Source organism: Chelonia mydas, chromosome 20 (genome assembly GCF_015237465.2).
Source record: "Chelonia mydas isolate rCheMyd1 chromosome 20, rCheMyd1.pri.v2, whole genome shotgun sequence".
Classification (NCBI taxonomy): Eukaryota; Metazoa; Chordata; order Testudines; family Cheloniidae; genus Chelonia; species Chelonia mydas.
Genome location: NC_051260.2, coordinates 1150295 through 1176969, shown reverse-complemented (window position 1 = coordinate 1176969; position 26675 = coordinate 1150295). Strand labels below are relative to the sequence as shown.

Genomic DNA, 26675 nt, shown 5'->3' with positions numbered 1-26675 from the left:
CCGGGCGGGGGGCGGGGCCAGGGCGGCACCCCTTCGCTGCCGGGCCGGCCTGCGGGCCCCGGCCCGGACTCCTGGGTTCGGTGCCCGGCGGGGGGGGGCAGTGGGGGCTGGTGGTTAGAGCGGGGGGGGGCTGGGAGCCCGGACTCCTGGGTTCTGTTCCCGGCGGGGGGGGGCAGTGGGGGCTGGTGGTTAGAGCGGGGGGGGGGCTGGGAGCCCGGACTCCTGGGTTCTGTTCCCGGCGGGGGGGGGGCAGTGGGGGCTGGTGGTTAGAGCGGGGGGGGCTGGGAGCCCGGACTCCTGGGTTCTGTTCCCGGCTGGGGGGGGGGCTAGTGGTTAGAGCGGGGGGGGCTGGGAGCCTGGACTCCTGGGTTCTGTTCCCAGCTTGGGGGGGGGGGGCAGTGGGGGCTGGTGGTTAGAGTGGGGGGGGGGGCTGGGAGCCCGGACTCCTGGGTTCGGTGCCCGGCTGGGGGGGGCAGTGGGGGCTGGTGGTTAGAGCGGGGGGGGGCTGGGAGCCCGGACTCCTGGGTTCTGTTCCCAGCTGGGGAGGGGGGCAGTGGGGGCTAGTGGTTAGCGCTGGGAGCCCGGACTCCTGGGTTCTGTTCCCTGTTGTGGCCCTGACCCGGTGCGTGTCCTTGGGCAGATTCCCCTCCGTCCCTCCTGCGCGCCTCACTGTCTCCAGCGCCCCCCAGGCCTGTGCCAGCTGGATCCCGCCGGCTCCTGGCCCCGCAGCGCTGGGACTCCACGGGCCCCTCCACCGCCCTGGGGCCACCAGGGCTTTTCAGAGCCCCCCGAGCTGCAGAGCCCTTCACGCCCCCTCCGTGGGGGCAGCCGAGAAACCCAGCTCGTTTAGGGCCCCAAACTGCCAGCAAAAAAGGTGGCACCTGAATCCCCTTCAGACAGAGCCAGGGCCAGGGACCGGGGGAGGGGAGCAGTTCCCGGGGGGACCAGGGACCGGGGGGGGGGGGGGGGCTCGGGCCGGGCGGGGGGGGGAGCAGTTCCCGGGGGGCCAGGGACCGGGCAGGCTGGGTTGGGCCTGGCACCCCGGGCAGGGCCGAGCAGCAGATGGGGCGAGAGGGGTCGCCTCTTGCAGACAAAAGCCCCTGGACCTTCCCCGCCCCTCAGCTCCTTCCCCAGTGCTCCCATCCACCCTTGCAGGCCCTTTAGCTGCCCCCGTGGATCCGATGCCCATCGGACTCTGCCCGCTTGGCACAGCCAGTGCCCCCCAGCCCGTCTCCCCCCGGAGCTCTGTGCCTCTGACCCAACCTGCTGCCCCCACGGCTGCCGAGCACTGAAGACACACGATGAGGGGCCACTTGATGAAGCGCAGGCTCGGCTCCCAGGCCCTGCAGTGGGCACAGAACGGGCCACGCTTGTGAAAGTCACAGAAAAGGGAACGAATCCACCCCCAGGACTATAAAGCTTCTGGGTGGCACCGGGGCCAAACCTCCCCTCAGCGCTTCCTCTGGCCCAAATTAAGGTTCTAAAATAGACACCCAGCACCCGATTCTCCTCCCATTCCTACCCCTCAGCCTCCACTCCAGTGAGACCAGCGTACGGCCCGTGGCCAGCTACTTCCCACCACGTTTAGGAGACTAGCCCCAAGCCCACCCTCCTCAGCCCCAAATCCCTAGAACAGCGAAGGCCCCAGATAGCCAGCTCAGGACCCGATCCTACAGCTGATTCAGTGCAACTATTCAGAGTAGTCCCTGTGTGAAGATAGATAGACAGAAAGAGGGGGTGTCTGGGGATGGGTAGATAGAGGGTGTAGGGGACAGACAGACAGAGGGGATGTATGAGGATGGATGGATGGATAGATGGGGGTGTAGGGGACAGACAGACAGAGGGGATGTGTGGTGATGGATGAGTGGATAGATAGGGGGTGTAGGAGACAGACAGAGGGGATGTGTGGGGATGGATAGATAGATAGATAGAGGGGGTGTATGGGGATGGATGGATAGATAGATAGGGGGTGTAGGGGACAGACAGAAACGGGATGTATGAGGATGGATGGATGGATAGATAGGGGGTGTAGGGGACAGACAGACAGAGGGGGTGTGTGGGGATGGATGGATGGATAGATAGATGATGTGTATGAGAGAGAGAGCTGGGGTGTAGGAGAGAGAGCCAGCCAGGGGTATATGAGGATGGACAGATTCTCCCCACTCTATGAGTGTGTAAATTAGGGGGCAGCTAGCTCACTGTCATGAAAGCCTTCACAGCATTGGTAGTGCTAGAGCAGAGGTCTGGGAGTCAGGACTCCTGGGTTCTCTTCCTTTCTCTGCCACTAAGTGGCTGCCTGACCTTAGGCAAGTGTCTGCATCTCCACTCCCCCATCTGGGAAATGGGGCTAGCAGAACTTCCCCACCATTACCTGGTCTGAGGCCTTGTGCTCCATCCCCGTGTGACGAAGCGGGACTGTTCTTAATGTTTCCTCTGAATACTGGAGGGGTGCCTCAGTTTTCCCTAGGCATTTCTTAAGTCTCTAGGTGGTGGGATAAGGGGGTGTAATTGTTGCAGAGCAAAGGGCCAGGGTACATAAATGGCCGACCCTCTGTCTCCTGGTAACTGGTGGCCTGGGCCCTTCCCCCCTGCCAGGTGAGAGCTAAAGGGTTGGAGAACAAAGGAATCCAGTGACCTCTTGGCCCGGGACAGAGACAAAGCCCAGAGGAGGAGGGGCTGGAGGGGGAGGGAGTTTGGGGCTGGCTGGGGACATGGAGTGAAGGGCAGATGTGGTTGTCTGGCTCACTGCCCCCCAAAATGGACCCAGCTGAGGGGTCCCGTTCTCTGCATCTACAAGCTCTGTGTTAGACCATGTTCCTGTCGTCTAATAAACCTTCTGTTTTACTGGCTGGCTGAGAGTCCCGTCTGACTGCGGAGTTGGGGGGCAGGACCCTCTGGCTTCCCCAGGACCCTGCCTGGGTGGACTCGCTGTGGGAAGCCCCCGGAGGGGCAGAGGATGCTGAATGCTCCGAGGTCAGACCCAGGAAGGTGGAGCCGGGGGAGCTGTGTGTCCTGCAGACAGGCTGCTCCCAAAGAGGAGACTCCCCCAGAGTCCTGCCTGGTTTCATGGGGAGCAGTTCCAGAGCATCGCCCGGGGACTTCGTGACACCCCACAACCAGACTGGCCACTGAGCCTCCCGACTTCCGTGGGGGGTAGGCACTAGCCCTGGGTGCCCTAGACCAGCACCATGGCTTGCATCCTGCCCCGCCCTTCGCAGGCTCGCCAAGCACTTTATAGCCACTCCCAGCTTGGTGGGGAACAGAGAGACACTGCGACCTTCCCCCAGCAAGCCGGGGCTAGCATCATGGCGCTATGCTGGTGGCACACCAGCTGAGGAACTGGCCCATAAGACTATAAGAGCGGCCATACTGGGTCAGACCAAAGGTCCATCAAGCCAGTATCCTGTCTACCGAAAGTGGCCAATGCCAGCTGCCCCAAAGGGAATGAACAGACAAATTATCATCAAGTGGTCCATGCCCTGTCACCCAATCCCAGCTTCTGGCAAACAGAGGCTAGGGCCACCATTTCTGCCCATCCTGGCTAATAGCCATTGATGGACCTAGCCTCCATGAATCCATCTAGCTCCCTTTTGAACCCCATTATAGTATTGGCCTTCACAACACCCTCTGGCAAGGAGTTCCAGAAGTTAACAGTGCATTGCGTGAAAAAATACTTTCTTTTAAATAATAATAAATAATACTTTGTTTAAAACCTGCTGCCTATTAATTTCATTTGGTGGCCCCTTGTTCTTGTATTATGAGAAGGAGTAAATAACACTTCCTTATTTACTTTCTCTATACCACTCATGGTTTTATTGACCTCTATCATATACCCCTTAGTCATCTCTTTTTCACGCTGAAAGGTCCCACTCTTATCAATCTCTCCTCATACGGAAGCCGTTCTATACCCCTCATCATTTTTGTTGCCCTTTTCTGAACCTTTTCCAATTCCAGTATATCTTCTTTGAGATGGGGCGACAACATTTGCACGCAGTATTCAAGATGTGGGCGTACATGGATTTATATAGAGGCAATACAAAATTTTCTGTCTTATTATCTATCGCTTTTTTGACTGCCACTGCTCACTGAGGGGATGTTTTCAGAGAACTATCCACAGTGACTCCAAGATCTCTTTCTTGAGTGGTAACAGCTCATTTAGACCCCATCGTTGTGTATGTGTAGTTGGGATGATGTTTTCCAAGGTGCGTTACTTTGCATTTATCAACATTAAGAGATGCTGCCTGCCAGGGTGGCCGTGGCTTCGCCCCTGTGGTGCGTGTGGATACGGGGAGGAGGCGGCGGGGGGGATTATTGCAGTCTGTGCAGAAATGAAGGGCCCTGCCCTCCAGCGCACTCACGCGCACCCAGGTCACTGTGACCCAGCGGGGCTGCCCGGCTCCCTCAGGGCACAGAGCTGGAGCGTCCCGCACAGCCCACCACGCACCGAGTTCTAACCCTGGGCACTGCCCCCTGGCACCAATCAGGTCTGGTGATTTAGTGGTACTGAGGCCAAGAGGGGCCAATATCGACATGTCGCTGCGTGCAAAGAAATACGTCAGGCCTGCTCCTGCTCCTATGACTGGCCCGCTGGAGTCGCTGGGACAGAATCCTGGTGGGAGGGGCGTGGCCAGAAGGGGGCACACTCACACGAACGCCTTCTCCTCTGGGAAAGGCCTAACCGTGGGGCTCAACTGGGGCCAGAGTCTGTCTCTGCAGCGATGGCATCGATCCACAGCAAGTCCTTTGGCGTCAGTGGAGTTACTCCAGTATTACACTGGCATCTCTTGAGACAATCTGGTCCTGACCCCACTGCAGTGGGGTGACTCTGGATTTCCCCCAGGGGAGCTGAGAGCAGAATCTGTCTCTTTCTCTCCTCACCTGGGCTGGATCCAGCCAATGCAGATGCACGTCCTGGCTGGCCGCCCTGCACTCGGTGTCTGGTGGGTTTCAGAGCCGGGAGCAGCGCACAGGAGCCCTGACGCACATGCAGAGAAAGCTCCCTGCATGCATCAGAATCCAGCTTCTCCGCAGCCCCCTTCCAGGCACTGGCTTTGTGGGTCACAGCCCCTAAGACGGGTTTTGACAGGCAGGCATTAAAACGGCAGAGGATTATTTTCCAGCAGGACCACTTGCCTTTCCATGTGATCACATTTAGAGCCTCTCTCAGCCTCTGCTTTCAGACTTCGCCATCAGGCATTTAGGAATGGGACTGGGGCAGATTGTGACCTTGGTTCCCCCTGCGGTGCTGGCTTCTTGTTGCTGGTTTCAAACCCAGTGAGGGGACCAGCCGGCTGTGACCGTCCAGTGCAGGAAGCTACATTTCCAAATCAGACCTACTGGGCCCGATCCTGACCTGCCTTTCGTCAGAGTCAGCCGGGAGTAAAGCGATCACCCCGCAGTGACATGGAACCATGGCGTCGGCGGGGCGTGGCGCTGCCCGCTGCACTGCACCAGGATTGCTCTGCCGGCCCGGGCCTGCCGGTGGCTCTGGGGCAGGTGTGGCGGCTGGTTAACACCTGCAGAGCAACACCCTGCGCAGTTTGGGACAGGAAGCGGACAGTGTCACGGGGTCCCCGGGCGATGCTCGGGAACTGCTCCCCATGAAGCCAGGCAGGACTCTGGGGAGTCTCCTCTCCGGGAGCAGCCTGTCTGCAGGACACACAGCTCCCCCGGCTGCCACCTTCCTGGGTCTGACCTCGGAGCATTCAGCCTCCTCTGCCCCTCCGTGCGCTTCTCACAGCGAGTCCGCCCAGGCAGGGTCCTGGGGAAGCCAGAGGGTCCTGCCCCCCAACTCCGCAGTCAGACGGGACTCTCAGCCAGCCAGTAAAACAGAAGGTTTATTAGACGACAGGGACATGACCTAGCACAGAGCTTGTAGGTGCAGAGAACCGGACCCCTCAGCTGGGTCCATTTTGGGGGGCAGTGAGCCAGACAACCACGTCTGCACTTCACTCCATGTCCCAGCCAGCCCCAAACTGAAACTCCCTCCAGCCCCTCCTCCTCTGGGCTTTGTCCCTTTCCCCGGCCAGGAGGTCACCGGATTCCTTTGTTCTCCAACCCTTTAGCTCTCACCTTGCAGGGGGGAAGGGCCCAGGCCATCAGTGGCCAGGAAACAGGGTGTCGGCCATTCTCTGCGTCCAGACCCCTGCACACACCTGCCCTCTAGGGCTCTGCAACGATCATACATCCTTATCCCACCTCCTAGAGACTTAAGAACTGCACAGGGGAAACTGAGGCACCCCCACACTATTCAGAGGAACCATTAAGAACAGTCCCACTTCGTCACAGACGGAGCCTCAGGAACAGACTGTAACTGGCTCGAGCCGGAGCTGGGCCAAGACACCCACAACCTCCTGCCTTGGGACCTGTCCTGGCTTTGAGTCTGATTAGGCGTCACCTGAGAGACAGGTGCACAGCGCCCCCTACAGGAGAGTGTGGCCTAATGATCCATCAGCTCATTCCCCGCTGCTCCCTGCAGGTCCCTCCATCCAAGGACAGCCCCGGCCCTGGCCCCAGGAGGCTGTGGAAGCCACCAGGATGCGAGGGGCTATGAGCAGGTGGCTACAGAATGACCGAACAAGGCAGATGGGGCCAGAGCCTGCTGAGACCCTGCAACTGGACTTTAGTCAGCCCCATCCGGAGCCGTGCAGGGAGTGGGAACCAACAGCCCAGGCTCGCCGCCTCAGCTGCTGTAAATCAGTGCAGTGCTGTGGGTGTTCATGGAATGACAGCCGACTGACACAGCCAGGGGTCTGGCCCCATTGACTCCAATGAAGCTACAGCCGATTGCCGCCGGCTGGGGGTCTGGCCCCCCCACATGTGCACCTACCAGGTTATGGGGGGGGTCAGCAGCAGAACCACGGTGCCCAGGAACAGCTGACGGCTGCACCTAGGCCCAAGCCTGCGTCCAGGGAGGGCCCTCTGCTCTCCCTGTGCCGTCAGGAGGCGGCTACAGCAAGGGCTTGTTCCCTCCCTAACGCTGCCACCATCGCAGGATTTAACACAAGGAGCAGATAAAACAGGCGAGGAAATGGGTGTCTGCTCCCGGGCTGGCTGTGTATGGGGGGACGAAACTCCCCAGCCACGAGGGCTGCTGGGCCATGGGGCCATCGCCGGGCCCCCTATGCTGAGCAGTCACTAGGGGGCCCAATCCTGGTCCCCTCAAATGCAGCAGAAGGCTTTCCCCTCGCCCCACACTGGGAGAGGGGAGCCCGAGAGTCCTGGCCTGTCTGCCGAGACCAGCAGCGAGGTGTGAGGGCAACGTAGTGTGAGAACTGGGCTGAGACCCAGCAAACTCGCTTCACACGTGGCCCTTCCTCCTCAGAACGGCTCACAACCATCAGCAAACTAACCCCACTAGCCCCGAGGGGGAGCCGCAGCTGTGGGGATGGGATGCATGGGGGAGAAGGGGAGCAGTATTGCCCTGGGCTCCCCAAGAGCCCCGTGGAGCCCCCACAGTCAGGTCCCTCTAATTCCTTGTCTGAGCGGCGCCCCCCAGAGAGTGACCAGCGCGGCCAGGCTGCACACCCCCCTTCCCACATGGGCAGAGCTCAGCTCCCCAGGACCCTTCCACGCTGCTGCTGGCCACGGCTCCAGGGGACCCAGTGTCCCTCCCCAGACCAGGGAGCATGGCCAGAGCAGAGCCACGGGGCAGGGCAGGATTTACCCCTGCTGGCTCCATGGCAGGTTAGTAGGGACGGTGCCGCCTGGATACAGCTGGGGCATGGCCTGGAGAGGGACTTGAGTCTCTCTGCTCTTCGGTCTCCCTTTGGGGCACAGCCCAGGCTGGCGCCAGCGGAGTGGGCAGCTTAGCAGCAAGGGCTGGACACAGGAGCTGCTGGCTGAGGTGCTCTGGCCCGTGTGGTGCAGGAGGTGAGAAAAATGTATCAGACAGATCCCTGCTGGTGTAAACTGGCACGGCTCCATTGAGCTCAGCCAGGCCACCGGCTCAGGCCCCCTGTGTTGTTGACACACAGCCCTCCCTGCTGCATGCTGGAACAATCCACCCCACAACTTGCTCCAGAAGCATCTGGTCTGCGCTGGCCAAAGGACTGTCCCTCCCTGGCTCTGCAGGGCTTAACGCCCGAGCCGGGGATGTGTGTGGCGCTCAGTGCTGGGCAGGGCCCTGTCTGATGCCCTGCAAGGGAAAGTGCGGCAGGCCGTGGTCAAGGTCACCTGCTAATGGCTGGGGCTGCTGATTGCCCAGCACAGAACGTACCTTCTCCACAGAGCGCAATCCCAGTGCGGAGGGAGAGAGAGCAGGAGCCATGAGCAGCAGCTGGTGCTGTGCTTGACGACCCCTGGCGCTCCCACAGCTCTGCCCCTTCAAGGATTATGTTGGATCATATTAAAGAAGTTCTGTGTTAAAATCACAAATGAGTTTGATTCCCCATAGTTTAAATTCCAGGGTATTACTAATGAAGAGGTCTCTTGGTTTTTGGTACTGTTTCTCTCCCTCTATGTGTGAAACTTGCAAGCTGCTAATTGCGTTAGTACATTCTAAGACAGAGTCTGTTCTCAAAGCAATTCACACAGAGAGAGACTCAAAGCAATACTCTGTAACAATAGAAACAGCTCCCAGAGACTCCCCGCCCTTTTGTTGTATTCATCTTGCTTTGTTAACAATTGTGATTCAAATAGAGAGAGGATGTATGTGGATGGATGCTTGGTGTGGATAATAACTGAATGATCAGGGAGGTGCCAGCCTAAGAATCCAGTGTCCATCAGCTGAAGAAGGCGTCAAGTGGAAATAACCAGAGGACCCCCGGAGGGCAGACTGGAATCCACCCAACAGCCTCAAGGATGGGAGACCCAAAGGACAAGATCACATCTGGCAGCACGGAGCCGTCAGGAATGTGCCATCCGCTGATTGATTCAGCAACAGCATGATGAAGCAATTCCATAGACTGGCCTAGGAAGAAATTCCTATAAAAATGGACTCTAGTTAGTCTCTAAGGTGCCACAAGTACTCCTTTTCTTTCTAGAAAGTGAGAACTTTGGGGTCTGATTCTGTAAACCAACTTCCAGGAGCATCAGATGAGCATCTGACAAGGCCCTGCTCCCTCCTCATGTTCAGGCCACCTGGCCAGTGGCTTGGCATGAGCAACTCTAAGGCTTGTAACTATGATAACAACCCTGCAGAACCCGTGTGTGTGTGTGTGTGTGTGTGTGTGTGTGTGTGTGTGAATAAATGTGAGAATAAATACGAAATTGAATGGAATATTATCGCTATAACTAACTGCTTACTAGGATTCGTTCTGTATTCACAATAAATGTGGCATTTTGCCTTTTCCCCTTTTAGTAAGATCCTGCTGGTTTTTATTTTGTTGGTATAACACTCTCAGCGCACACTGCAAACAGCCGGGAGTCAGCCCCTGCAGCACCTCTGGGAGAGCCAGTATTACACCCATTTCACAGGGATGGTAAACAGAGAGACAGAGGGGAAGCCACTTACCAAGGTCGCACAGATCCAGAAATAGAACCCAGGAGTCCTGGCTCCCAGCCCCCCCTGCTCTAACCACTAGACCCCTCTCCCCTACCTGAGAGGAATAGAACCCAGGAGTCCTGGCCCCGAGTTTGCTGCTTTAACTACTAGACACATATCTTCCCTAACAGGACAGTGCCTCGGCCATTGGGGCCCAATCCCACTAGGTGACAAGCACTTGGCTCCTGCCCTTCCAGAATCAGGCCTTTAAAAGGGACAGGATTTGTCTGGCAGGCTGTCACCGAATGTGGGGGAGTCCAGGCCCTGCACCCCTCTTCCTGGGATTCACTGAGACTCTCAGCCAGACAGTAAAGCGGAAGGTTTATTGGACAATAGGAACACAGTCTAAACCAGAGCTTGTGGGTACCACCAGGACCCCTCAGTCAAGTCCTTCTGGGGAGCAGGGAGCTTAGACCCCAGCCCTGGGGTTCCCGGCGTTCCACCACCCAGCCCCAAACTGAAACTAAACCCCCCCAGCCGGCTCCCTCCTGCAGCCTCTGTCCACATTCCCGGGCAGAGGTGTCACCTCCCCCTCCCGGCTCAGGTGACAGGCTCTCAGGTCTCCCATCCCCAGTGAAACTCCCCTGCCACATTCCCAGGTCAACGCTCCCCCCTCCCTGCTGCGTCACATCGGCACGTTGAGTCCCCCATGTTTAACGGGCAGAGATTTAAGCATCTGCTACACCCAGGAGCTAACAGCCAGAGAAATATCCTCGGGGATTGACGGGGCAGGGGGCCTCTTTATCTTTGCTTCTTATGTACGCAATAAAAGGAAAGCCCTGTCCAGCATCTTTGCAATACCCGGGACCACGCGTATTATAAAACTCATTACAGACTCCAGCACTGTTATTGGCTGTAGCCGAGAGATGCATTAAAGCGAGTTATCTGCCCTGTTAGAGGTAGGATTTCTGCTAAGTAGAAAGTAACACACTAATACAGTGGATATTTCAACAAGTGTCCTGGCAAGCCCAGCCCAGCCTTCACACGGGCGTGTTAACAAACCCAACCCTCACAGTCACCTGGCAGGCAGGTCAGGGCTGTTAGCTTTGTTCTGTAGACAGGGATGAGGCAGATGTACAGGAGGATTAAGTGACATGACCGTGGTCAGCCCAGAAATAGGCTCATGGCTCTGGGCTTTCTGCACAAGGAGATCCAGGCTTCCCTGTGGATGGCGCTTCATTCTGGCTCCCAGCAGAAGCCAGTCATAACTCGGTCACTTTTCACTCAGGGATCATCCCCCCAGACTAATCCCTTGAAACGAGAGGGGAAGCACCCTTTGAAATCAGAATTACTGGGATTAGCTCCCAGCTCCTGCTTGAAGCATCAGCTGCTTTCTGGAGGAATCAGGGAGCTGATTTCACTGCTTGTTATTCTCCTGACCTCTGCCACTCGTCTGTCCTTACAGCGCCAGGTCCATGGGGCAGGGACCATCCCTCTTAAGAGCACAGCCACAGATAAATCCTAACCGCCAGTGACAATGTAGGGTAGCAGTCAGAGCGCAGGGCTGGGAGTCAGGGCTCCTGCCTTTCACACTAGCTCAGAGTTTTAGGCCAAGCTGTGCCTTAGTTCCCCTCCTGGAGTATAAGGCTATTGGCACTGAGCTGCCCCACATCTATGCAGCACCTTGAGACCCCCGAACATCTTGGAGGGTGGGGGAGGTGAAAATGGATCCTGAATCCTTTAATTTCCAGCTGCTAATTCACAGATTCCACACCAGAGGAGACCATTGTGATCATCCAGGAGGACCTCCCGCAAAGCACAGCCCGAAACCTGCCCCACAATAATCCCTAGAGCAGAGCTTGTAAAAAAAATCATACCCTGGTTTTGAAATGGCCAGTGATGGAGAATCTGCCACGAGCCCTGGGAAATGACATCAGTGGTAAATTACTCTCAATGTGAAAAATGTCCACCTTATGTCCAGTCTGAATGTGCCTAGCTTCCGCTTCCAGCCACTGGATCGGGTTCAACCTTCCTCTGCTAGACTGAAGAGCCCCTGATTAAATATTTGTTCCCCAGGCAAATACTTACAGACTGTGATCAAGTCACCTCTGAACTCTTTGTTAAGCGAAACAGACGCAGCTATTTGAGTCCATCACTATAAAGCACGTTTTCAAATCCTTGAATCAATCTTGTGACTCTTCTCTGAGCCCTTTATCAACGTCCTTCTTGAACTGGGGGCCCCAGAACTGGACACAGGACTCCAGCAGTAGTTGAACCAGTGCCACATACAGAGGTAAAATAATTTCCCTGCTCCTACTTGCGAGTCCCCTGTTTAGGCGTCCCAGGGTGGCATTAACTCGTTTGGCCACAGCGCTGCACTGGGAGCTCATGTCCAGTGGATTATCCACCACGACCCCCACATCTTTTTCAGAAAGAACAGGAGGACTTGTGGCACCTTAGAGACTAACCAATTTATTGGAGCATAAGATTTCGCGAGATCACTGGATCTGATGAAGTGAGCTGTAGCTCGTGAAAGCTTATGCTCAGATAAATTGGTTAGTCTCTAAGGTGCCACAAGTACTCCTTTTCTTTTTGTGAATACAGACTAGCACAGCTGCTACTCTGAAACCTATCTTTTTCAGAGTCTCTGCTTCCTAGGATAGTTCCTCATCCAGCAAATCTGGCCTGTGTTCTTTGCTCCTAGATGTATAATTTTACCATTTCCATCTAGTAATGAACCAATCCCATTGTCAGGATTCTTTTTGTTCCTAATTTATTTTAAAAACTCCTTATTGTCCTTAACGCTGCTGGCCATAGAGTTCACCTTCTGTCCTTTAGCTTCCCTTATCAATTTTTAAATTTTCTACAGTTCCTAATTTGTGATTTTTAATAATTACTATCAACTTCCCCTTTCTTCCATTTGATATATATATATATCTGCCTCCACTTCCCCTCCAAACCACATTGGTTTTTTAACCAGCACAGCCTTCTTCCTCAGTTGTGGCTTTCGGGGAGTCGGTAAGGTGTTCTTAAATGATTCCCAATTATCTTTCAGTTTTTTCTGATTAAAAATTCTTCCTCCCAGCTGATTTGGCTCATAATTGTTTCCAGCTTTGTGAAAGGGCCCTTGGAAAGCACCACCTATGTTTATGACTGGTCTGGACTTTTTGCTGATTGCACCTTATAATGCCCAAATCAGCTCTCACTCTTGGCGAAACCGTAAGTCTGGGGAAACCTCCAGCCGAAGTCTCCCGCCCTGAGTTCCGAGGAGACCCGCGGAGCGCGGGAGAAGGGGGGATTTGTAAAGGTCTCTCCCCCCCCCACACACACACAGGAGAGGGCGTCCGATCCCAGTGCCAAGCCAGTGCCAGCCTGGGGCAGGCTCCTTGGCTGCTCCCCAGCAGTGCCTGTCCCGCCAGCCGGTCACAGGGACCTTTACAACCTGCCCGGCCCGGCCGCACCTCGCACAGGGGCTGAGACGCACTGTGCAGCGCCAGACAGATCTGACGAGAGGGACACGAGTTTAGGCCCAACCTTTGAGGGTCAGAGCCTCAAGTGGTGTCAATCTGGTGTCGCTCCGGCGCCACCTGCAGAGCTCAGGGCAACTCCCCCCAGCGGAGGCATCGGCTCCACTCCTGGGCTGTCCCGGGGCAGGGGCCTGGCGTTCCCAGGGTGAACAGGAGGAGGAACGCAGGGACCAGAGGAGCCGCCCTCGAGACTAAGCCTGCGGGAGCTGCAGCAGCCGGTGCCGCGGGCTGCAGCCGGGGAAGCCTGGGCCCAGATACACGGCTTAGTCTCCAAGGTGCCGCAAGCCCGCCTGTTCTTGCCGCGGGACAGAAACAGCCCCGGGCGCTCACAAGGAAAGGGGGAGACTGGAAGCTTCTCTCGGCGCTTCTGGGACCCGAACCCCGCACGCGGCGGAGGGACGCGGCCCCAGACTCACAGCGGCCAGACGGGCGAGGACCCGCCGCTGAACGCGAGTGAACTGACCCAGCTGGCCTGTCCCCAGGAGCCCCCTCGCTCCGCGGTTACCCCGGGGCATATGGGGAAACCTGCCCCCTTCCCCCGGCCTGTCTCCGCCGCGCTCCGCAGCTTGGCCTAACCCACGCACCGAGCTCGTCGGGGCAGGTCTGAGCCGGCCTCGCCGCGGGTGGCTCCGCGGGAAATGAATTCGGGACTGAAGCGAGTTTCCATGTAGTTTAATACCGATTTTGAACGGACCAGCGGAGGGAGGGACAAGGACCCCGGGCCTGGAGCCCAAGCCGTTCACACTCAGTTCCCCGCGAGCCGCCGCCGCCGGCCTGGGAGCCGCAGCCACCTGGCTCTGTCCATTTTAGGCGAGGAACGAGCCGCGATGTGCGGCCCCCGGCAGCAGCGCGGCCCTCGGCAGGCGCGGCGGGTTTCCAGGCTCCGGCTGCGGTTTGTCTTGGTCTGCGGCTGGGGCAGAAGGAGTCTCGCGGGGCAGGAGCCGGAGCCGGTTCGGTCCGCGGCGCGTTGAACGGTCCCGGTGACACCATCACCCAGCGAGGGCTGCCTGGAGCCTCCGGGAGCTCGTTTGTCCTCCCGGGCGCGGCTCGGAAAGCGCCCGGCGAGCTTCGCAGACCGACGTCCAGGGAGGGGAAGGGCCAGCTTCGGGCGAGGGCGCTCGCCCCTGCTAGGGCCGGGGGCCCGGCCGAGCAGGGAGAGGAGAAAAGGGGGGGCCTGGATTTCCAGCCCTCCCCTCAAATGTGTCCCGGTACCCTCCAGACACCCCCGGCACCTGCCGCCGAGGCTCCAGGCTCCAGCTCCGCTGGCGGCTGCGGAAGGGGCCGGGGCGGGCCCCCTAGGTGCCCAGCCCCGCTTCCAGCTCCTTGGCGGGGCTCCGGTCCCTCCCCGCCTGGCTGACCAGACTCCCCGACTTGAGCAGCAGGTTGCAGCCCAGGAAGAAGACGCCGAAGAGGACGGTGAGGCAGAGGACGCAGAGCACCGCGACCTGCGCCATGGAGCGGCCCCGCGGCTCGCCCCCCGCGCCCCCGCTCCCCGCGGCGCAGCAGGCGCCCAGGAGCGCGTCCAGCGTCGGGGCGGCGGCCCGCGGGGCGCGGCTGGGGCTCGGGGCGCTGCTGTTCATGTCTCCGCCCGGGAGAGGCGAGGGCCCCGCAGCGTGGGGGGGGCTCTGGCAAAGCGCACCCGGTGCCCGCCGCACCCGGGGCAAATCCCCGCAGCTGCCCCGTCTGCGCCTCCCGGCCAGGAGCTCGCCGCGCTGCCCGCGCCGGAGCAGGGCTGTGGCTGCAGGGCAGTGACGGGCGGGGAGGGTTTAAGTGATGTCAGGAAAGGATTGTTTCTCCAGCCCCACGGCTCGGAACAACGCATCTCCCTGCAGCGGGAGCCAGAGACTCTGCTCCCCCCATATCCCCGGGGAAACCCCTCCCCCGCCGGGGGGACAGCCCCCACCCCATGCTCCTCCAGGGAGCCAGAGACCCTGCTCCCTGGATATCCCCGGGGAAACCCCTCCCCCCGGGGAGACAGCCCCCATCCCATGCTCCTCCAGGGAACCAGACACCCTGCTCCCCCCATATCCCCGGGGAAACCCCTCCCCCCCCGGGGAGACAGCCCCCACCCCATGCTCCTCCAGGGAACCAGACACCCTGCTCCCTGGATATCCCCGGGGAAACCCCTCCCCCCCCGGGGAGACAGCCCCCACCCCCATGCTCCTCCAGGGAACCAGAGACCCTGCTCCCCCCATATCCCCGGGGAAACCCCTCCCCCCGGGAGACAGCCCCCCCCATGCTCCTCCAGGGAACCAGAGACCCTGCTCCCCCCATATCCCTGGGGAAACCCCTCCCCCCCCCCGGGGAGACAGCCCCCACCCCATGCTCCTCCAGGGAACCAGAGACCCTGCACCCCCCATATCCCTGGGGAAACCCCTCCACTCTGGGGGAACAGCCCCCCAGTGCTCCTTCTGGGAACCAGACACCCTGCACCCCAGGGGCAGTGCACCTCCACATTCCTGGGGAAACCCCGGGGAATCTGGGCTGAGCTGGAGAGCCGGCTCCTCGCTGGGCCCTCGAGCTGGTCCTTTGGTGACACCAGAGCCGAGGGTTCACCACATGGGGTGCAGCCGCAGGAGATGAAATCCTGGCTCCCATGAGTCGACAGCAAAGCTCCCCACCTTCAAAGAGGCCCAGATTTCACCCTCAGCAGCTCCTCCTGCTCCTAAAGATCATGACATAGGCTCCTAGTCTGTTTATACCGCCCCTACCCCAACGGGCCCCCTGCTCAGCCAGGCACCATCTGAACAAACCAGGTAAATACTCCGCAGGTGCATCCTGGAGCAGGGCCTGATCAACCCCCCAGTGCCACCTTTGCGCCAACCGTTGTCCTGTTCTGGTCCATGCGTCCCCCTCTGACCAGAGACGGGAAGTTTCACTCCTTTGGGAGGCCGGTGAGTGGAGCCAGAGGAGGGAGGGAGGGGGGTCCCTTTCCCCATTACCAGGAAGCGATTACGGTTGTTTCTTTTTGCACACAGGTAGCCGAAACGTGGCTGAACCGGAGTGCGTGGAACTTGGCCAAGCACTGAGCTTCAAGCAGAAATGTTGGAAGAGAAAACTTTTCAGCCCTTATTTAAGTTTGGCTCTGATGTGACGTGCCCCAGGGCCGCAGCTGTCAGCAGCGCTGGCGAAGTTGGAGACATCCTTGTGCAGCTTGGACTCACCCCCCGCGCCCCACGGTAATTAAGGAGCCAGAGCGTTTTTCATCAGGCAGCTTGTTAATCCTCCTACCCTGACCCAATCCCAACAGAGTAAATCCCTCTCCCTGCCGCAGCATCAGCTGGACCAAGTACCCATCACTTCCCACCCCGAAGGATTAGCTAGCAGGGCTGGGCTCGTCCAACAGCTGCTGTGGCCAGGCCCCGCACGGCTGCATTTTTCTGTTCGGGCCGCTGCTGCGGGCTGCAGTAGCCTCCATGTTGATCCTAAAGGGCAGATCCTGAGCTGAAATTCCCGAAGTGCCACAGGTCCTGGGCTCGGCCCACTTCCTCCCCAGCATCGCTGGGCTCCCGGATCTTGCTTCCACACCACGACTTTGTGACCCACCTGCAGGTGACTTCAAACCCTCACAAATAGCTGCACCAGGTGCTTTCCAAGAAGCAATTGCTTACCAGGCTAAGAAATCGCTTCTCAACCCCGTGTGGCGTTTGACTAGCCCACTGCTGGCTCGCTGAAGTCCAGCCGCCAGTACTGCGGTATTAGCTTCCTTGCCCTTTGGTCTCCCTTTACCCTGTGCCGTGGAGAAGCACGAACCTACAGGTCAGTGGCCCCCTCATGGAGACCTGCTGCTTTTAGTGCACACTGTGCATCCCCCCTAACCGGCAGGCTGTCTGAACGTGGGGTCTCGGGTTACATGGCCCCTCTGGAGACCAGAGCTCTTGGGCACAGACTGGCCCAGAGCCACCTCTTGTGTCCCTGCTGTGGCAGCAGAGAAGAATTTAAAGCCAGAATTCTCAACAGCAGCCCCCGATAAGGGAGATTTCACCTTTTTGTCCAACTTCTCCCACAGGTGCTGAGCACCCACAGCTCCCATTGGCCTCCCTGGTGGGTGCTCAGCAAGCCAGAAAACCAGGCCCCAGGTGGGGCTCCTAAGGCAGCCAAACACGAGCGACTGCCAGACTCTGGGTCCATTGAGTCCCATTGCTAGGGCTGTGGGAGTGGGATTTAAACATCCTCCAGGAGCTGACCCGAGACCTGCCGCAATCGTCTGAGAGCAGGCTGAGGAGCCATCGTGGCTGGCTACCACCTGGGGACGACCAGCCCAGGCTGGATCCCAACCTGCGGTACGGCTGCAAGAGACACCGCATCCTGTTAGCCCGGCTGGTCAAGCAGAGGAACTTGGGAAACCTGTTTCCCCCTCAGGAATGATCTGGCCCAGGGAAGGGGCCCACACGCAGGCCAGAATTCTCAAGGATTGGGCCCAGGGCTCTTTGAAGAATCTGGCTGTCGATGTCCCCATGGGACCTGAGCGTTCTGGAGGGGACCGTGGCCCTGAGCCCTCCCATCAGCATCGGGTTTTCCCCATTCCTCTGCCCTTCACCCGGCAACTGTTCTCACTTCACCGGGCCCCATACGACTCACGCAGCCCCTTGGTAAGAACACGGGAGCACACAGAGAGCTCTGATGTGAAACCAGTTTATTAGTAGACTCAGAGAAACCCACACGCTCATCTCCGCCTCTGGAGCAGAAGCGCTCGCGCACCAAGGACTGGGCTTTACTGCTGGGATGCACCCAGGCAGTCAGCAAAGCCTGGATCTGATCGAGGTGACGCTACTTGAGCGGGGGGGAGACACTCTCGACAATCCAAGAGAAGGAACAAAGAGAAGGCCCAGGCCAGTGTTTATTACGCCCAGAGTACGAGATCCACGGAACACAGACAGGTCAGTTTCTAAACACAGGGTGTCTGTAACAAACATGTGGGCGTCAGTCTCCAGGAGAGAGGAAGTGGGGACGGGGGTGTAAGTGTGTTGAAGAGACGGGGTTTGGAGATCTCACCCCGCTTTGCACAGAGCTCCTGGCTGCTCAGTTTTCTTTTAGCAGCCAGGAAGAACGAAGGGGGTGTTTTCAAGGTGACGGCAGTGCAGTGAGGTCGCTGGACAACACACACAAGCACTAGCTCCTGTGTGCCCAAGTAGACGTAGCTACCGGCCCCTCTGACGACGCGTTGTGTGGGGACAGAGCCGGCAGGAACAGGAAGCAACTGCCACTCTTTCGCGGCACTCACGTCTCCGGCCAGCCCAGCCTCTCTCCACAGCAGCCACTCTCACCACAGTGGCCGCACGTCAGACGTGGACTTGGTTTAAGGTGACTGACTAGAGAATATGGGTTTTAGTGGCTGGGCAAGTGCCCAGCTGCGCCCCTGTATTTTCGGGAAGGGGCTTTATGAAGCTTAGCAAAGACCATCTGCTTACCCTGTGCACTCTTCGACCACCGGCAGCATTCTCCCCCTTTCCCAGACGGAGGGAGAGGCAGAGATGGGCCTTGCCTCATGGGCACCCACAGAGACTCCTGACTGCTGTTCTAACCATGGCTGTGGGGGGTCACAGCTGCTCTGCTGAGGGCAATTCTTTCCCCACTGTTACAACAAGACAGTGTTAAAGGCAGAGAAATACAATCCCTGACTCGCCCAACAGCCAGAGGTTACTGCTCTATTGCTTGAGCCTGTGCAAAGCCCCTCTCCAAACAGATGGGGGAGAAAGAGGAGGGGCCCTGTCCAGGAATTCACAATCCCACTCAGATGAAACAAGGCAGCAGCAGTCCCAGTGCCAGGCAGTGCAGGGACGAGGGTCCATAAGGGAACTGGGGCTTCAGGAGGGATCTGAGGGAGGAAAGGGAGACCGGGGGAGGGGAGCTGACAGGCCAGCTGCAATATAGGCCACCTGGCACAAGGAGCAGTTTTGCTGTCATTTCAGTTCGCAGCCCCAGGTGACCCCCACATAGGGAGATTCACAATTAAGGGCCAGCCCAAGTCCAGCCTGCAGAAAGCTTCCGTCGGAAATGTACAGATGGATGGGAGGGGTCTAAGCAGAGAGGCCTGCCCGGGCAAACACCCGCTGGGACTGTGCTCTGAGACGATTCTACTTGCCAGGACACCCTGGGTCATCCTGTGTGACAGGGAGCAGAAAGGTGCAAGCCCCCTGCCCCCAGGCCCTACAGTGCCAGCGTGTCTTTGATGAGCCGCCGCATGGTGGTGGTGACGGAGGAACCGAGGGAGTCAGTGATCTGGTAGGAGATCTTGTAGAGGTAGGGTTGCACGTCCTTCAGGCCTGTGTCGAAGACGTTGTCCACCTCCGACTGGGTGGGCATTTTGGGCAGGTACTCGTGCCTGTTCATCACCTCCACAATGTTGATAATCTTCTCGCACAGTTTCTCCCCCACCTTCTCCCGGCAGATCTGCCGCTCCTGCTCGTTGGCCAGGTTCACCACGTTGACCTTGATGGTCCACACCTCCCAGGGGATACACTCGTCCGAGAAGGGCCAGCGTGACTTCTTCTTCTGGTAGAACTCCAGGGAGATCTGCCCGATGCCGTCGCTGCCTGAGTATCGGAGGGCGTCCTGCGGAGAGAGCACCAGGCACAGCCAAGGTCAAGGGGCTTAGGGACACTGGGGCAACGGCCATCTGGCCAAGGCGCGACAGACAGTCCCCGGCTCTGTCCTGGACAAACCCCTATGGAATTAAGATAATTCAATACAGTTTAAGTTAAATCATACGGAATTAGGTTTAATCCTTTGGGGCCCACTGTATTCAAAATGCAATGGTTTGTGTGTTGTTATAGGGTTGAGTGTAACTTTCCTAGGGACTTGGTTAATGGAGATGTTGGGAACTTCTAAGGACTTTGAGACAATGCGTGTAAAGTGGATTTCCTAGGAAAAACCTGGGGGGTGAGGAGGATGCAATGTATAAAGGGCAGAGGGGGCCTGTTCTCAGCTGAAGCTGTGATGAACTCATGACTACAAAGGAAACTCCTTGGTGGGGTGTGGAAGGACTGCCCCTGCCAGAGCCCATGTGAGAGTTGGGGTGATGTCTGGTAAGCTTGTCAGCGTGTGTGTAGAATGTGATTTCTTTGTAGTGCCTTTTTCCTTACCCTGTAGCAGTCACACCGTTAACCATCTCTGCAAAGAAAGTCAGCAGGTGTGGGCAGTCTCTCTGCTGGGAATAATACAGTGAAGGCAGCCTGGAAATACCCGGCTCAGAAGGGCCTCCATCCAAGACTGACAATGGAAATACAGCTGCAGTTGCCCTGAGCTGTGACGGACCCCGCTTAGCACGGACAGAGCCCCGGCAAACACCAGTGATATGCAAGTATCAGCTCTAGCTATTTCTGCTACTCAGTTGGCCACGTCACCTGTGTCTGAACACCTCATGTACCCCCCTCCCAACAGCCATCTATGGCAGGACAGTCCAGATGGGAAACTGAGGCACAGCGAGGCTAAGTGACTTGCCCATGGTCACACATGCTCTGTGGCAGAGCAGGGATCTGAGCCCAGGTCTCCCAAGTTGCAGGCCAGCTCCTGACCACTAGGCCTAGGCCATTCCTCCCTGTCATCACAGAGGAGGAAGTTCAGACCCAGAGCTAGTTTCACCCTCGCGGCAGCTCCACTTGACTCAATTCTGCCAGGTGTACATTTGGTCTGGAGAACCCAGAATAGCAGTACCTCAAAAAGATGCCAATCCTAAAAAGCAGGAGGGCTCTTCCACAGACAATAAAAGCAGGTAAAACTCACGAGGCCAGCACAGCAGTGCCAAAAGCAGCCGCTACATCTTACAAACATGAAACCCCCTGGAACTGTCTGGTGGAGAAAGCTAAGGAAGTATCTGGTAAAATGTCCGTAACTTTCCCCAGTAAGGAAACTTCCTGGCTAGAGCAGGGGACTGGGCAGCAGAACCGCTGGATTTCATTCCTGGCTGTATCGCTAATTATGTGACTTTGACAGGTCACATCCTCTCCTGGTCCTCAGATCCCCCAGCTGTAAAACAGAGTAACTAACCTTCCGTGAGGGTCCATTAAACCACGTGACATGATCCCAGATCATGGACATAAGCCAAATATCTTTTGTCTTAGTCAAATGTTCAGAGCTGCGGGCTGAGCCACGCGCCCTCCACTCCTTCGCCTGGCAGAACAGAGCTCAGCACCTGAAACTGCTGCTGTCCAGAAGCCGTTCCCATTTATTGGAGTGCTGCTCTTCAGGGTCTGGAGACACCGTCCATTTTCAGCAGTCTGAGATTTCTCTCTCGGAAGCCCAGCCACATAAAGTCATTACGCTGAGCAGTCTAACCGTTAGCAGCCTTGTCCAGAGCTAACGTGATTTTATAGAACATGAAATCGAACTGCAAAGCTGATGACTGACCTCATCACTGCAAATTACGGCAAGCAAAGCACTGGAAACAAGTGGCTGCTGGTGGCACGTCCATCATAAAACCAGGCCAAATCAACCAGGGCACAAGAAACAAAATGTGGAAACACTTTTAAAGGGGGTTTGAGAGGTGCAGTCGCTCCCGTGGACTAGACACGCCTGGGAAAAGGAACACAGCTCCTTGTTGGATGGGCACCCTGCAGTTTGCGAATTCCCAAACCCCCGGCTCATCCCAGCTGCCAGCTGCCTATGGCAATGACTCCAGAATTGCTAAGCCGGGGCAGTCCAGGAGCAGAAAACATAAAGGGAAGTTTAAATTTTGTGCTTTGCAACCTTCATCACTTTCCCTTGATTATTAAGGAGGATTGTAAGTTCCTAGGGCTGGAAATCTAGGATGGGGCTGTCATACCGGACACTCTATAGATGATAAAGTATTTGAACAGTGATGGTTTGAGTTGACATCCAGTCTCTCCACAACCCAGATATTACTGCTTCCCATGACCTTTTCAGCAGGATTTAGGACACTGTGGTTCATAACGCAGAAAACTCAAGGGATGATTTGTTCCCTAAATCTCCCTCGTTAAAATTCACCGCAACATATGTCTTGGATTTAATTCCACAGAAACCCTGTCACAATCTGACCATCCCCAATATAGCCTCTAAATTAGCTGGGGCACAAATCACACTGAATAGGCATTAGGAGATGGACAGTATCTAGGCCCCGTTGCATTACACACCACGAGCTTTGAGCTGGGTGCATTATTCGCAGTAAGCATTGAGTGTGTCGGGCAAGGCGACACACAGAGAGAGCCTTAACACCATGCAGAGATGTGCCTCTCCAAATGGTACTAGGACCACAGGATGCTGAACTGCCGGGGCCTCAGGTCTCCTGCCATTAACTCTCTATGGCTTGGAGGAGTCAATTTATCCAGATCTCCATCCACAGAGCCATTGCCTCTCTTTACATGTAACTACAAAATTCTCCTTTCCACTCTGATGACGCCTATGATGCTCTCTATGAAGGAGGCTGTGTAGCCCCAAAGTGCAGGATGCTGGGTTCATTCCCAGCCCCTTGCAATGGAGTATTTTCCTACCCCAGATGACTTTGCACTTAAGTGTCTTTTCCCTGGAGAATTTCCAAGCACTTAGCCTCACCACACCCGTCACACCCACTCATTGCTGGGGTTAGCTGATTTACAGAGGAAGAATGCAATGCACTGAGGACGTGTTTTCATTACAGAGTTCACCTGCGTGATTGGCACCTGAGAGTTAGCCTAGTCGAGGAGCGAGTGGCCCCACTGCAATCCCTTTTTCCGTTTCTGTGTCCTCACTGGTTCTGCACTCGCCCAGGGGGCCCGGGGACATATCCCAGGGTTCCCTGTGCTGAGACTCTAGGATTCCTTCCCAGGCCAAGTGAGGGAGACCTTGTCTGTCCTTTGGGGTGGAAATGTGGGAAGGGCGCTGGAGGACTATCAGCACTCGAACTATTCAGCCTGCATCCTTACTGCAGAATAAGCAGGTTCCAGCTAGGGCTCTCACCCACGCTCCCAGCTGGGTCAGCTGGCCCAGGCTTAAAACATCTCCAGACCTGTGGCAGAGGCTCTTCTGGGTGGATAGCAGACGGCTGGGTTAAAACCCTGGGGGAGAGCCTAGGTTAACCGTGCAGTGAAGACGCATCCTGGGAGGTTAAGGTCAAGACCTCTTATGCGGAGTACCTTGCTTTCAATGCCCTGGGCCCGCTTCATAGCGGGGCTAAGGGCTTGCAGCTCCACCAACCCCTGCTGGGATTTCTGGTCCACACATCCTCTGAGAAGTCAGCCAAGGTGACTGGCTCCAAGCTCTTTACCTTGAATTCCCCAACGGCCTTTCTCAGCGCTCGGTCCAGCTCCTCGGAGGAGACCCTGGCGTAGGTGAAGTCAATGAAGTCGCAGTCGACGTCCTGCGTCCCCACCGTCCCGATGGAGTAGGTCCCCTCCTTCTTGTAGTGGAACTTGCCGGTGCTGCGGTGGAGGAGGATGGTGTGGAGCACGGCAAGCATGGCCTCCTCGATCTGGCGGCCTTCCACCGACACCTCCAGCACCTCAGCGCGACAGTTCATGGCAGTCTGCGCCCGCGGGCACGGTGTTTCCAGCTGGGGACGGCAAAGCAGAACTCTCCCTGTAACCAAGCAACAAGCCAGCACGGTGTGACTGTGGGACAGACCACAGAAGCAGAGAGGAGGGTGGGACTGGGGTTATGGCATTGGCCTGGGACTTGGGAAATCTGGGATCAAGTTCTCAGCTCTGCCACCGACTGTGGGACCTTGGTCAAGTCACTTTGCCTCCCCGTGCCCCACTTCCCCGGCTGTGAATGGAGAGAAGAACCCTCCTGTTCTCCTGCCCATATGGAGAGAGCGAACTCTTCTGGGCAGGAACAGTTCTCAGCGTGCTGCCCCAGCACGGCAGGGCTCTGTCGAGATGTCCAGGCGTCCAGGCAAAGCCGTGCCACTGACTGTCACCAGAGCAGAACAGCCGGGGCAGTCATTTGCTCACAAGCAGGGTGTGTCAATTGTTGGTGCAAGCAGGGCCCCAGGAATCACGTGATCTGAGTTCCATTCCGGACTCAGCCACAGACTTGCTTGGTGGCCAGGGGCAAGGCCCGGCCTCCCTGTTCCTCAGCTCACTGCTCTGCAATGTGCGGGTAACCCTCACCCTTCCTTGCCCCCAGCCAGACAGTGCACAGCACAGGCTGACACTTGAGAGAGGGAATACTACATTTTCCCCTTTCGTTGGAACTTGCACCTTTCATCAGAGGATCTCGGCACGCTCTGCAACCATGAACTAAGCCTCCCAACCCCACTGTGTGCTAGGCAATGTCCCCACGTGTGAAATGGGGATGAGGGTAACTGAGGCACAGGGATGTGACGTACTCAGGCTCACATAGCAAGAAAGGAGAAAAGCTCTGAATAAATTGAGCCCTTGCTCTAACCACTACAACACACTGCCTCGGGATGGCTGCTTGAACACGTATTTTTGCGGTTATTCTCGTAAAGAATATTTTTACCGTGGGGGAATACTTCTTTTTTGTAGAAAGTATTATAACCCCGCAGGTCAGGGGGCTAAATGAATGGCAACGGACCGTGATAACGAATAACCGTTCCCGTCCTTTGGTCTCACATGCCCAGGGTGCCACCCGAAACAACCTGGGGATCTTCCAAGTCTTGCAAAACATTGCGGAGATCTACAGAGATGTGTCTGCAGACGGCCATGTGTCAGCTTGACGTTAAACCTCCGGGGGACCTGGGGATTGGGAGGCTATTTCTGCTGTGGAAAGCCAAAGCAATCAGGCTCACAACCATGCATGTAAAAGAAGTCTGTCTGTAATGACAGCAGAGACTGCCCTCTAGCGATTCTGATTTAAGGTGACACAAACACCCTTCTCTTATTTAAAAAATGGGGGGAGGAGATTTGAGAGGCCCTGGGTACTCCAGATCAAACAATATTCCGTGTTACCGCCCCTCCCAGAAAGACGATTTCATTAACAGGTTTCAGAGTAGCAGCCGTGTTAGTCTGTATCCGCAAAAAGAAAAGGAGGACTTGTGGCACCTTAGAGACTAACCAATTTATTTGAGCATGAGCTTTCGTGAGGGCTCAGCTAGTACCAGGAAAGTCGGTTTTAACAACCAGCTGATGAGGTGTCCACAGACTGGCGACGACACGCAGAGCCAGACCGAAGCCTTTTAAAAAAACGCCCCGTGCCTGCATTAGCAAGAGAAGGAGTCTTTACGTCAGGGTTACAGGACGCTGCGTCCCCTCTCCAGCAGCGGTGACAGCTGATGAGCAATCCGCTAGCTGGGGGAGAGCCAAGCGAGGTGCGCTAGACAGACGGGGCGGCCCGCGGGTGTCCAGCGGACTCCGCTGGGATGGGTGCGGACAGGAATGGCGAGTTAGGCCCTGGCGAGGTCTCAGGCACAGCTGTAATGCAGAGCAGGTCAGGAGTGTGTTGACCCGGGAAGGAGGAGAGAGAACTGGGCCAGGAGCCGCGAAGAAAACCCCTCCCCCCCGGCTCGCTCCTCTGCTACAGGTCAGGGATCCACACCGGAATATTGCTAGGTTTGCTCCCTGGCTTATGACACCAGGGAGACGGCCCTTCGCCCGTGCGTGCCTCAGTTTCCCCACCCCACGACAGGCTGGTACAGACCGGGAGGATGAGTCCAGCGGCGTCTACCCAGCGCTCGGAGATCCTGGGGCGGCCGGGCGGGGCTGAGACGGGCAGCGTGACCACTTCGGGGCGCTCCCACGTCACGGGGGGAAACACCCCCCCCATCTCCTCCCAGTGTCGCCACGGGACCCTCCCCCCCGCTGCAGGCCAGCCGGAGCAACGCACGGACGCCGACTCCTGCTCAGGAGGGGGAGCCCCGCGAACCCAGGCGTCCGGGCCCTGGCTTCCCCCAGGAGGCGACTATATCACAGGGCCCCGGCCGGAGCGGGGGGGGCGGGAAAAGGGGGGGGCCCGGCCGGAGCGGGGGGGGCGGGAAAAGGGGGGGGCCCGGCCGGAGCGGGGGGGGGGCGGGAGATGGGGGGGGCCCGGCCGGAGCGGGGGGGGGGCCCGGCCGCAGCGGGGGGGGTGGGAGTTTGGGGGGGGCCCGGCCGCAGCGGGGGGGGGCAAGGGGGGGCCAGAGTGGGGGGCGGGAGACGGGGGGGCCCGGCCGCAGCGGGGGGGGGCGGGAGATTGGGGGGGGGCCCGGCCGGAGCGGGGGGGGGGCGGGAGATGGGGGGGGGGCCGGCCGCAGCGGGGGGGCAAAGGGGGGCCAGAGTGGGGGGGCGGGAGACGGGGGGAGGGGAGCGGCCGGTCCGGGGGGGTAGACGGGGGGGCCCGGCCGCAGCGGGGGGGCAGCTGGGGGACCGGGGGGGGGGGACCTGCCTCCCCCCGACTCACCTGCCTCCAAAGCTGGCCGCGGCCCCGCCTTCGCCCGGAATGAACCATCCCCGCCCGGCACAGGGGGGAGGCGAGACCTTGGAACGTCCCATCCCAGGGAACGGGGAGCGTGGAACAGACCATCTGCCATAGGGGGGGCAAACCATCGGTCTTTCTCTGAATCCCCACCAAGCCCCCTCTTTTCTACGCACAATCACTTGAAAGAGTGGGAATACAGCATTTGTTTTTGTTTCTTTTTTGTTTTCGAACGCCCCAAACAAAACAAACGTGTTAAAGAATCCCCCCCTCTCCAACTCTGACTTGGTTCGTTCCGAAAGAAAGCCCCACCAAAGAGCGCCCCACTTCCTCGGGCGGGAGGCAGCGTTGGCTCTCGGCTTCCCCCTGGCTTGGCGGACTCCCAGGGCGGCGTTACTGCAGCTGCAAAGGTGTGCAGAGCCCAGCCCCTCCACGTG

The 26675-nt window shown here is 57.9% G+C and overlaps 1 protein-coding gene across 6 annotated transcripts; it reads right to left on the bottom strand.

Moving 5' to 3' along the window:
* Positions 1 to 17570: 17570 nt before the first annotated feature.
* On the bottom strand, positions 17571 to 26372 carry ATG101 (autophagy related 101). Of its 6 annotated transcripts, none has more exons than XM_007064704.4 (3): positions 26224 to 26372; positions 23153 to 23463; positions 17571 to 19506 (listed from the first exon to the last, which is right to left on the bottom strand). In XM_007064704.4, exons 1-3 carry the CDS (start codon positions 26351 to 26353, stop codon positions 19102 to 19104), a joined length of 846 nt encoding a protein of 281 aa, XP_007064766.2. In that variant the 5' UTR covers positions 26354 to 26372; the 3' UTR covers positions 17571 to 19101. The 6 variants fall into 6 exon arrangements, with proteins under 6 accessions (XP_007064766.2, XP_027682895.3, XP_043388819.1 ...); XM_027827094.3 differs by having other exon boundaries at positions 23153 to 23437; positions 26224 to 26353; XM_043532884.1 differs by lacking the exon at positions 26224 to 26372 and adding an exon at positions 25672 to 25742.
* Positions 26373 to 26675: the final 303 nt, after the last annotated feature.

Coding starts and splice junctions, on each gene's coding strand:
- ATG101 (XM_007064704.4), bottom strand. CDS start 26,353: ATGGCAGATGGTCTGTTCCACGCTCCCCGTTCCCTGGGATGGGACGTT. Junction 23,464..26,223: donor GCGGCCAGCTTTGGAGGCAG/GTGAGTCGGGGG, acceptor GCTTGGTTACAG/GGAGAGTTCTGCTTTGCCGT. Junction 19,507..23,152: donor AGGCCGTTGGGGAATTCAAG/GTAAAGAGCTTG, acceptor CTCTCTCCGCAG/GACGCCCTCCGATACTCAGG.